The sequence below is a fragment of the Oryza sativa genome, chromosome 3 (assembly GCF_034140825.1).
Source record: "Oryza sativa Japonica Group chromosome 3, ASM3414082v1".
In the NCBI taxonomy this organism is placed as follows: domain Eukaryota; kingdom Viridiplantae; phylum Streptophyta; class Magnoliopsida; order Poales; family Poaceae; genus Oryza; species Oryza sativa.
In genome coordinates this window covers 34,379,971-34,391,989 of record NC_089037.1, presented here as the reverse complement: position 1 = coordinate 34,391,989, position 12,019 = coordinate 34,379,971, and the positions used below count along the sequence as shown (strand labels likewise).

The 12,019-nt window shown below is 49.3% G+C and overlaps 2 protein-coding genes across 2 annotated transcripts; one reads left to right on the top strand and one right to left on the bottom strand.

The window, feature by feature from the left end:
• Positions 1–46: 46 nt before the first annotated feature.
• Positions 47–1,633, top strand: LOC9269741 (uncharacterized). Its single transcript, XM_015774312.3, has one exon. The coding sequence runs from the start codon at positions 1,175–1,177 to the stop codon at positions 1,631–1,633; it is 459 nt and encodes a 152-aa protein (XP_015629798.1). The 5' UTR covers positions 47–1,174.
• Positions 1,634–4,311: 2,678 nt separating this feature from the next.
• On the bottom strand, positions 4,312–10,193 carry LOC107280340 (uncharacterized). Its single transcript, XM_066308535.1, has 10 exons — positions 8,748–10,193; positions 7,437–7,675; positions 7,059–7,131; positions 6,506–6,786; positions 6,025–6,412; positions 5,757–5,948; positions 5,459–5,664; positions 5,065–5,364; positions 4,885–4,983; positions 4,312–4,807 (listed from the first exon to the last, which is right to left on the bottom strand). The coding sequence occupies exons 1-8, from the start codon at positions 10,191–10,193 to the stop codon at positions 5,169–5,171; spliced, it is 3,021 nt and encodes a 1,006-aa protein (XP_066164632.1). The 3' UTR covers positions 4,312–4,807; positions 4,885–4,983; positions 5,065–5,168.
• Positions 10,194–12,019: the final 1,826 nt, after the last annotated feature.

Sequence of the window (12,019 nt, the reverse complement as noted above, 5' to 3'; positions counted from 1 at the left end):
AGGAGATATTTTTATTATTATATATACTTCCGTCATTCCATATTGAAAAAAAAAAAGAGGGAGCGATGATGTGGACACACTGACATACTCCATTGTTAACGACCAAATCCCTCCTCTTCCCATCTCTCCTCCTCCTCTCTTCTCCCTTACTCGGTTACTCTCTCTCATTCTTCTTTGGGCAGGCCGGCCCACGGGCACGAGGCGGGAGAAAGGGAGGGCGGCCGGCCGGCGATGGCCGACGCGGGAGAAGGCGAGACGATGGCTCCTCCTACCGCGGGCGCGAGGCGGGAGAGAGGGAGGGTGGCCGGTGGCGGCCGATGCTGGGGCGACGGCGGCCGGTGATGGCCGACGCGGGAGAAGGGGAGACGATGGGTCCTCCTACCGCGGGCGCGAGGCGGGAGAGAGGGAGGGCGGCCGGTGGCGGCGCCGGCCGACGCTGGGCCGGCGATGGCGGCCGACGCTGGGGCGAACTTCGCAAGCAGACGCACGGCCCCACACAGGCACGACTCCTCCCTTGTCGCGAACTTCGCAAGCAGACGCAGGCACTAGCGAGCGGCAGCGGCGAGTGAGCCCTTGTTGGCCTGTTCTGCTGCCCCCATCCTCTGCAACCTGCAGCTTTTCTTGAGCGGCACTTGTTTAAGGGAGTGTTTGGGAACTAGGGACTAAATTTAGGCCTCTCATAAAAATATAAATCCCTACCATAAAGACTTATTCTTTTATAAGAGGGACTAAAATTTAGCCCCACTTTAGTCCCTCTAACCAAACACCGCCTCAATATTGTTTATGCATCGGGTGTCATGTGCTAAAACAAGCTAGACTGCTGTTGTGCTTCTGCAAACAAGGAATCGCCCAACAGTAGCAAGAAAGAATGGTTGGAGATGCTTTGCTACTGGGTTTCCTTCCGACACTGTAGCGGAGCTCAATAATGTCAGGGATTTGAGCTGATGAGCTTTATCTCTGCCCTGAATGTTTCCTTTTGCAGCTATGGTTTTGGACTTTTGGTGTTACTGACGTGAACATGTTAAATGTATGTTTGTGGCTTGGTGAACCTGCTTAATGGCTGCTATAAAACCGTTTTGTTCTTTTCATTTGGTGTTACTGATATGAAGCTAACTGTAACTGAGTATGATGTACAAATACAAGCTAGCAGCCTAGCAAAGCTTGATCGATAGCAATGGCGGCGAAGGCGATCGACTGCCCGCCAGCGCCGAGGCCGACGCCGGCGTCGACGCCCAGCACCGGGTTGTCGTCGTGCCCACGCGACGCGCTGAAGCTGCGTGTGTGCGCCAACGTGCTTGGCCTCGTCAAGGCCAAGGTCGGCGCGGTGGCGCCGTACGAGCCCTGCTGCTCGCTGCTCGACGGCCTCGTCGACCTCGACGCCGTCGTCTGCCTCTGCACCCGGCCCTGCCTCCTCCTCCGCGCCCAGCACCGCGGCGCCCGCCCGCGCTGGGCCGCTTCGCCGCCGGCGGCGACTCAGCGCCGTCGACGCCATTCGAGACCGGCCGCCGCCCTCGCCTTCTCCCGCGTCACAGCCGCCGCCGCCGCCGCCTCCTCCTCTCCCGCCTCGCCCCGACAGCCTCTTCCCAGCCGCCAGCCGGCTTTGCCCAGAGAAGATAAGAGAAGAGAAGAGTGAGAGAGAGAAAGAGGAGGAAGGGAGAGGAGGGGAGAGAGAGAGAGGAGGTGATGATGTGGCATCCTGACACATGGGGTCATGTGTTCTACGCTGACTTAGCTGTCACGCAGGATAAAACCGGGTCAAAACCACCGAATAAGATATTATGATCGGTTTTGATTAGTTAAGTGACATCGGATATTTGGTTTTGCTGTTTGGGGATGAATTTGTAACTCGATGATAAGTTGAGGGATCTTCTGTGTACTTTTTCCTTCCATATCATTATCTAAGCAAATAGTGTATAGAGATAAAAAAAAACAATTAAATCTTAGTCGTTCTGAAATAATCCTCGTCGGTCCATACTGCATGATGATCGGAGTGCCAATGGAGTCGCGAATGAACGATGTCGTGATAGAGGAAACTACATGCCACGGACAGGTAGGACTCCATCGTTTAGGTTATCGAGGGAATAAGCGTAATGACATATTTATAACTAGAAAATAATTTACTCTTCCATATACACCTTCTATACACCTACACCTAGGTGTATGTATTCCATTTATTAGTGGATGATCCATTAGCATTAAATTAGCCATGAAAAAGAATAAAATTATTAATTTCCAAATCACCGCATGCATATGGCCTAGCTGCCCAGCGGATTTGGTGCAAATTTGAACAAGGGCGTTGGCATGCATTTGCTTTCAAATTTGATAACGTACCATAGTTATACCCGTTTTTTTGACAAATTGACCCTTTTGGAAAACTTATTTCGAAACTAACCCCTGCCAAAAACTTCAACCAAAAATAGGCCGTCGCCTCAGCGCCAAACACATTGGCGCTGACGTTGGCCGTGTCAGCGCCAACGGGACTGGCGCTGACATTGTGCCACCGTGGCGGCCGGGCCGATCCCCAGCTGACGTGGCAGCTACCTCAGCGCCAACCGGACTGGCGCTGAGGTGGGACTTGGCCGCAACCCCCAAGGCCTAGACCAGCAAGGCTTCTGGATGGCTTGCGGGCTTGGACCTCAGCGCCAGCCATAATGGCGCTGACCGTGGGACACTCAGCGCCAGCCCACAAGGCCCAGACCAGCAAGCCTGCTGGATGGCTTGCGGGCTGGGACCTCAGCGCCAGCCATAATGGCGCTGACCGTGGGACACTCAGCGCCAGGTGGGCCTTGGCCGTTTCGAGCCTTCTGGATGGCTTGCGGGCTGGGACCTCAGCGCCATCCATAATGGCGCTGACTGTGGGAAACTCAGCGCCAGCCCACCTGGCGTTGAGGTTGGACTTGGCCGTTTCGGCCGTGGCCCAGCTCAGCAAGCCTTCTGGATGGCTGGGCTGGGACCTCAGCGCCAGGTGCACTGGCGCTGAGTTTGGACATGTCAGCGCCATTTAGCATGGCGCTGACGTCCCAGCCCTGCTAAACTTTAGCAAAACTTTGCACACAACATAGGCAAACATCAAATCACAGAAATTTACAGGCAGTAATATATCCAGAGAACCATACAAAACATACATCCATCCATCAATCCCAACATCATTCCATACATCCATAGAATCCATCAATACATCCATGTCGGTGACATGGGACCGGGAGTATCATGACTAGAGGCTTGAGGCAGACACAATCGCCCACGTGGCCTGGCACCCTCGGGGGACGTCGGGCCCGAGGGTGATGTGTGCGCCCACCTCTTGGTCTCCCCGAGGGGGGGTCGGACCACTCCTTCCTCGCCCCCGAGGGCCGAGGCGCCCCGACCCCTCGCGTTTCTACTCCACGTGTATGAGTTAGGTGAGCACAGCGGGGCTCACCTAACCGCATTTATTGCGCCGCGGCTAAGCGTGTCACGCCACACGAAGTGCAGTGCAGTGCACTCGATTATCCGGTCTGTGACCAGTCACAGACCGGTCAAATCGCGGGTTAGGTGGCGACAGGCGGTCTGACGCACGCTTCGCCCCGTCCCGTCAAGACGAGAGCTTCTAGGCACTCGTCCCCGGCTGGAGCTAGCGTGTTACATCCCAGAGATGACACGTTAGCCCCGATCAATATATGCCAGGCTTCATCCTAACCATTACAAGCAAGATGTTGTTTGAAGAAGGGCGAACATGCATGTTGCTAAGCCAACGCGTGGTGGACAAGAATGACCGATTTGTGACTGGTCTGACACTGCTCATGTCGTCAGCACACGGCCACCTTCCCACGATGTGCCTGTCTCAGGCAGAAGTGGAGGTAGGTGTGTGCCGTCCCGTCAGGAGGATGTTCGGAGGACGACCGTGCAAATCTCCGTCCATTTATGAAGAGAAGAAAAGTCCAGTTTGGAAAGGGAAAGGGGCATGTGGTATCCCCTTGAAATATAAAAGGAGGACCTGGCCCATAGAGAAGGGGGATGATCTTTTTCTAGATTGAGAACCTAGAACGAGGGTTGGATCTTTTACAGATTCGGGACCTAGAACAAGGGAGAGGTTGGCTCACACTTTGTAACTCCTTCATACACAAATCCACCAAAACACAGGAGTAGGGTATTACGCTTCTCAGCGGCCCGAACCTGTATACATCGTTCGTGTTTCGTGCTCTTTCGATAGCTGGCAATCTTTCCACATACAGAGAGAGCTTGGGATCATCACCCTGAGCCCCCGGCCGAACCGGCAAAGGGGGGCCCGTGCGGTCTCCCGGTGAGGAGCCCCGCGCTCCGTCAATCCATATATGAAGTCCATATATATAAGAAATAAAAACATCCCATCGATCCTCGTCTATACATCCAGTCGAGTCCATACATCCAGTCCATACATCCATCGAACCATGCATCAAGTCCATCCATCTATCCATCCATCCATTGAACCATGCACTCACCTCCTCCTACCTCTAGTGCGAGGACGAGGCACGTCGGGGGTGTACCTCCAGTCCTGCGAAGGAGCCCGCCGGCGTCGTGGTCGAGACGGGCCGGGCTGCGAGATATCCGGCTGTGACGACTCTGGTGCGTCCTCTAGCTGCGAGGGACCGAGCTCATCCGCCTCCTCTTCTCTGTCCTCATCCCCTTCTTCCTCCTCATCTCCTTCCTCCGCCTCTTTGTCTTGCTCGCCCTCCTCGTCACCCACCTCCCCTTCTTCATCCCCCTCTTGGTGGGCATGAGCATGTTCGACCACATCAGTCGACCTGCAGCCGAGCCTTGCTGCCAACTTCCGACATCGCTGCCGTAGTCTCTGCATAAAAAATAATCCATGTTAAGTTATCGCTTTTGGAAGAAAACACCGTAGTTTCATCTCTTTCCAACGATTACCTGTAGGGCGTTGCGGAGGGTGCCGCCCTCTCCTTCGGAGCCAGGAGCCGTGCCTAGCACCACTCCCGCGTCGTTGACGGTCCGCAAGAGCTCTCGAGCCTGTAGGATTGAAATGAAGTAAGTCACAACATATATGGCATTGAAATGAAATAATATACAACATTAATGCTAGAAACTAACCACTCTGTCGCGAACAGGTCCCGTCTCGACCGTGGTACCTAGACGGGTACGAGTATCGTACTCGTTCTGCTCCTCAACATCCTCGGGGTCATCCGCTATGTCGGCTAGTGTCCAAGCCGGACGTAGGACAAGACAAGACGGTAGGTCCTGTGGAGCCACGCCAAGTACAACTCGAACTCCGTCCCGTTGTGCTGACCCTGGTCTGGTACTCCATTCTCCTCGAACTTCTCCCATTGCGTGATATGATCCTGATGGTAGTAAGCCCAATCAGTCACCTTCTTGTTCTTCCGACGGTCCACCCTGCACGTATGCAAAATGTCCAACTCAAATATGTAGTAAATGTTGAAGTGACTGATTGGGCAAGCAAAATAAATTGTTAAGTGAAATTACTAACTTGTGTAGGTCGATACTCGTGGAGAAACGGTGCGGGATTGTTTGAAGCCTCCCGAATTGCCGCATCACGCGGTGGCACATCTGGAACTCCACTGCATAGAAGCAGATCAGTGGGCACCGTAGGGTCTTCAACGCATCCTCTATATGGCACATGGGATTCAGTTCTAGCTCGAGCACTTCCTGTGCCTGATATGGCATCCACACCACCTGCAGCAACAAAAATAAAACACATTGAAGCACATTTAGTACTATATAGTAAGAAACCATCTTCATGTGTGATAGAACCCCGAATAGCTTACATGTTCTGGCTGTAGGTAGTCCATCTCGTTTGTGTAGTGGTAGTACGCCAAATTCCTGCGGCCTACTACTGGAGATGGGACCGATTCCCACAGGTGAGCTACAGTGGGACATCGGTCTGCATCCTGGTGCGGCCAAGCCTGATGGGTCCTCCACATGGGCCGACCAACTGGAAGCCTCATCCACATCCAAACCTGCGTCACATACGTTAGCTTCCAACATGTTAGCAAGAAATTGAAATGTTATGAAACATAACATGCGTGAACTTACCTGTAGCAACCAAACACAGCCTGCTAGGTTCGCGTCCCCGCCTTGCCTTCGGCAAGCATCACAGAGTTGCCGGTACAACCAGGCTAGGGCAGCCGACCCCCAGCTGAAGGTACCCGCCTCGTCCCAGTCCGCGAGCAACGGCAGCCACATCCAAGAAGCCATGTCTCCACCAGAGTCAGGGAACAGAATACTGCCGAAGATGTACAGCACGTACGCCCTGCAGTATCGCTGTACTGTAGCCTCGTCTGCCTCAGCGGGACACTGACCGAAGTTGGCTCGCAACCAACTCAAAGGAACCCCTGATGTCTTCGTCTGCCTCTGACCATCAGGTGCCACTGGAGGCTCCAGACCAAGGTACTCCTCGACCCTCTCCCTCCAGTTCCCGACGCTGTGTCACCTGTAACCGGAAATTAAATGGAATCATTAGTAATTGCAAAAAAATTAACAAATGAATACGAAGACTCGTTAGTAATTCCCTGACGCTGTGTCACCTGTGACCGCCTGACCCCGGATAGGAAGACCCAGGATCATGGCGACGTCCTCCAGAGTGACCGTCAGCTCCCCGCACGGTAGGTGGAAGGTGTGTGTCTCTGGACGCCACCGGTCCACTAGGGCCGTCAGAGCAGCGGCGTTGTACAGAGGCACCGGTCGCTGCGCCATGGTCACGAACGCCAAGAGCTTCGCCCGCCGTAGGTACGGGACGTACCGGTCGTCGAACAGTATGTGCGCCGTGTGACCTCTGACTCGAAGGGTCTTCAAGCGCTGCATCAATAGACAAACATAATAACATAAAGTTAGCGACAATATATCATATACAAGGGTTGTGGAAAATACATCATGCAACTAGGAACTTTAATTTTGGGATTGAGCAAGAAAACTGAAAAGAAGATCTGTGTGTTTACATGCTCTGCTTTGAGGCTCCTGAACTTTGATTTGAGATATCTCTATGATGGATGATCTATCTGTACAAACTAAAATCAAAGAAGAAAAAATAAATTCGATCATAAAAAAAATGGAATATTGTTGATGCTAACCTCTCCGCTGGCAATCTGTGGGGCCCGGTGCTTCTCCTCGTAGAAATCCTCCAACCCCGGAAAGTGCTCCATCCTGCAAATGAAAATGGAATCATTAGTAATTGAAAAAATATTAAATGGAAAAATCACAATGAGAACGGAAAGGAGGACAACAGAAAGTAAACATTGAAGCAACAATATGAACTTAGCAAATGAATGTCATCCAATCCCACCTGTGTGCTACCCTCACCACCTCCCCCCGTCCTACGGCGCTTTTTCGGTCGATCCTTAGACTTGTCTCGCTTCGGGCACCTAGTTTTCTTATGGCCTAGTTCGTGGCATAGCGAGCATCTATTTTGCATGACCGGCTCTGAATTTGTATTGTTCGGCTTTTGTGACCGTCGGTTGGCTGAGCCTTTGTATGCTTTGTCCATATCGTTCTTGAACCTTCTTGTCCTTCTTCTTCCTCGTGTGTTGTTCTTTAACGACAAGTCGGGCACGAAGAACTCTCCATCATAACTTGGCCACTGCGATGGATCTAGGTAAGGTTCAAACCTAGGGGAGTACGAGTCCTGCACAGCCTTATTGGAAGCTTCATAACACATTCGGGGGGCCACCTCCACATCCAAACCTCGCAACTTACAAACGGTTATCATGTGGGAGCATGGCAAGTGATGGAGCTGAGGGAACTGACAACTACATGTGTTATCTCTCGCAACCACGACGTAGTGACGTCCACCCCATTGAACCCCAGCCGCCGTGACTCCGCCTTGCTCGCTGACCTCATATCTTCATCGAAGGGAAATCAAAACATGCTGCTCTTTGCCCCAAGGTTCGTCTTTGCTGCTCCTCCAACATGTCCTTAACTTTTGTGGGCCACTTCTTTCCACACAGGATATCTACAGTTGCCTCTTTGTGTCTATCGACAAACCAACTATTGCACTTCGAAAATGTGTATGCCACAATAGCTGTAACCGGCAGTTTCCGAATGCCTCTCAATACATTATTGAAACTCTCGGCCATATTACTAGTCATGATGCTATGACGACGCCCGTTGGTATCAAATGCTCTTGCCCATTTGACCTTAAGTGGCATATGGTCTTCTAGCCACTTCTTTGGCCTCTCTCCGACCACACCCATGAGGCGTTTTATCTCATCTAGGAACAATGCTTTCTCATCTATTTGACATATGCGCTCAAGATCTTTCATCTGATCAGTCGTAGCTCCAGCTGTGTAGAAGTTAGCACAGAAGTGCCTCATGCACCACCTGTGGTGAATGGTTAGGTGATGAGGCATGATGTGGATGATGGAGTTCAAAATGCCAGGGTGTCTATCAGAAATTATACACACTTCTCTATTAGGACCGATCAACTTGTTTCTCAACATGTTGATGAACCACTCCCAGTTGGATGTATTCTCCTTCTCTACCAGAGCAAACGCCAAGGGAACAAGATGTAACCCGGCGTCGACCCCTATTGCCGTGAGCAATGTACCTTGGTATTTACCGGTTAAGAAAGTGCCATCAATTGCTAGCACCGGCCTCAAGTGCTTGAATGCTTCTATGGACTGGCCAAATATCCAATATGCACGTCCAAATACTCGCCTCTGTACTCCATCCACCATCCTGGACTTCTCGGGATGAGCCTCAACACGGAAATGCATGGTAGGGTTCTTTGCTTTGATGGCACGCATCAGTGTAGGCAAGCGAACATACGCCTCGTCCCAATCTCCCCAAATGACCTTCATAGCAACTTGCTTAGCACGCCATGCTTTGCCATACGTAGGCCAATAGTGCCATATTTGCTCAACTGCCTCGACAATCGCTGCTGGAGATAAAGTTGGTTCAGCTCGCACAAATGCCTGTAACCTGTTTCCAATAAACCTTGAAGTAAGTTGCAAATGCTTGCCGGTTACTTCCGCACTACAGCATGTGTGGTCTTCGCCCACCCTAGTCACCCGCCACCTATCTCCTCCACTCTTCCTTGCATTAATCTGCCATTTGCAATGGCGATCGAGACAAGCCACAGTATACTTTACTGACGCGTTAGATTCCTTCACATGGTACGGCCGGTGGACACGGATAGAATAACTCTGTAGCCATATTTTCAGATCATCCATCGATCGAAACTCCAACCCCTTCCTTGGTTCATCACACATTGGTTCGAAGGCACCGTCATATTGTGGATCCCCATCAGCAATTGCTAGCCCAGATCTGGTAAGATCCTCGAATTGTGTTATTTCCGGGTTTCTACCCACCAGTTTCGCAAACACAGTCCTTTCATGCTCTGACATCTTACGCACTGGACGATCATCATCGGAGTCGGAAGCGGACTCATCCAATTCATCCTCTGTATCATACTCCAACCAGCCTGGGTTCAATCCACTGCGTATCATAGCCTCCTCACACTCCTCTCGGGTATAGAATTTCAGCCTAGCCAACTCCCTTAGGCCCATACTTACATTCTTAGCATTCGCTTCTTCCTCAGGCAACTCCACATCATCTCCTACCTCCCGACCATCCTCAACATCTCCTTCCTCTCTTACCGGCACATTCTCCTCCACATTAACTTCCTCCCTTAACGGCACATTGTCCTCTGCATGTACTTCTTCCCTTAACGGCACATTCTCCTCTGCATGTACTTCCTCCCTTACCGGGTCATTCTCTTCCCTGACCTCCACATCCGCCATATCATTTACTCCCTCGCCCCCCTCCACGTCTTCCTCAATCAATTCTTCCTTCCTACTACACCTCTCCGACAGTTCGTGACAGCTAATGGGTGATTCTATGAGTGGACTTTCATTAAGGTCTATAAGTTCTTTCTTCCCTATCCTACCATCTTTCTTCCATGCAAACACCTCAAGAGATTTGAAATGTGACCCCAATACTATATCTATATATGTTTGCCATTCGATCTCTCCATTCAAGTCTAACATAAATTTATGTGACATGACACCGCCGCCCACATCGTATCTCCCTTGCATACCAACCGACTCATCATTCCAATCCAATTCATGCTTGATGCGAGACATTAACTCCTCAAAGGTAGGCTTCGCAAAAAACACTAATTGTCTAACTGTCATTCCCTCAAATTGGCTTCCATGTGTACTTTCATCTACCACACAACCACCATAATGAAGCCGGACCAATCTATCCATCTACAATTTTTAACCCATGCATAAACATTAATTACTTGAAAATAATATGTAATTACCATTGCAATACCAATACTTCAAAAGCTAACAACATGTCTAATTTTTCCAATAAATAAGTACATTACTCAAATACTACACATTATTGATAAAAAAAAACTCTACTCCTACAAATTACCTACCCTTCACCACACATCAACCCCTTTCAAACCCTCTCAATCACCACAAATCCATCCCACATCCTAGGCCATCACCACACATCCATCTCCCATCAAACCCTAGTGCATCACCAAACATCCATCCCAAATATATTTTGTCAAATGTATCAATAACAACCAAATGGATAAAGATATGCCACCTCCACATTTCATCCCCACCCATATTATCCATCTAATAATCCATCCTTAGCCAACTATTATCAAACCACGTCTACAACCAAAACAATGCAAAATATCCAATAAAACTTTGGGGAACTTAGGGTTTATAGAGGGGTTTACCTTCTCTTCCGATCCCAAACTCAATGCCGCACAAATCACCTTCGATTAGAGAGGTTTTTGGGGGAGATTGGGCGAGGAGAACGTGGTGGCGACCGAACCCTAGGCGGGCGGCTGGGGAAAAAACGGAGGAAGAACTGGCTGGGGCGGCCTCGGCCGGGCTCTAAGTAGCCAAGGTCAGCGCCAACTTACTTGGCGCTGAGGTTGGGCACCTCAGCGCCGAAGCGGTTGGCGCTGAGGTAGCTGCCACGTCAGCTAGGGGATCGGCCCGGCCGCCACGGTGGCACAATGTCAGCGCCAGTCCCGTTGGCGCTGACACGGCCAACCTCAGCGCCAATGCGCTTGGCGCTGAGCCGACGGCCTAGTTTTGGTTGAAGTTTTTGGCAGGGGTTAGTTTCAAATTAAGTTTTTGAAAAGGGTCAATTTGTCAAAAAAACGGTAGTTATACTCTCTTTTCTAGTAAGCAACAGTATATACTGTTTTTTAGGCCAGTATATACACTCTTTGTAGTGATGAGCAGTAATATATATATACTAGTTTTTTTTTGTGTATTAGCAGTACATGGTAAGGATTACCTTATATTTTTGTTGTAGCAGTGTATACTTATTTTTGTTAGCAGTCGTATATACTTACTTCAGAATTAACTAGTATATATACTGATTATTTCTTTTTTTAATGGTACGTGCAGTATATACTGTTAGAACGACTGAATGAGTAGTATATACTGATTTTTCTTGGAATGAGTATATCCTGATTTTTTTGGAACGAGTGAGTATATACTGAATTTTTTTTGGGAATGATTAGAGAAATCCGATTATAAACATTGTAGTATATACTTTTCCCCACTTAGTAGTAGTAGTATAAACTTTACTCGTTTTACTTAATTAGAGCAGCACATACTAATTTTCTTTTGGTTCAGTATATACTGATTTATTCTCCGAAAGAGTATGTACTGGTTTCTTTCCCAAAGTATATATATGAATGTACATATGTACTGCTTTCTGCATACTCTAGTAGCAATGTAGTATATATAGTATGTTCACATACTCTTATAAGTATATACTGTTTACTGTTTATTGGAACAGTATGTACTGTTTTGTTACCAGTATATGCTACTTATTCCTTTGAACAGTAACTGTTTTCTTGAATTTTCTGGCCAGTATATACTACATTAGTATTGACGGAGCATATACTAGTGTTTTCTTAATTTGGTCAGTATATGCTGCTATACTTTTGTTCGGTCACTATATACTGCATCTCATCGCTAAAGGAGATAATACTGCTTTCTTGTTTGCTCAGTATCTGCATATACTACTCTTTTTTTCTTCAGTATATATA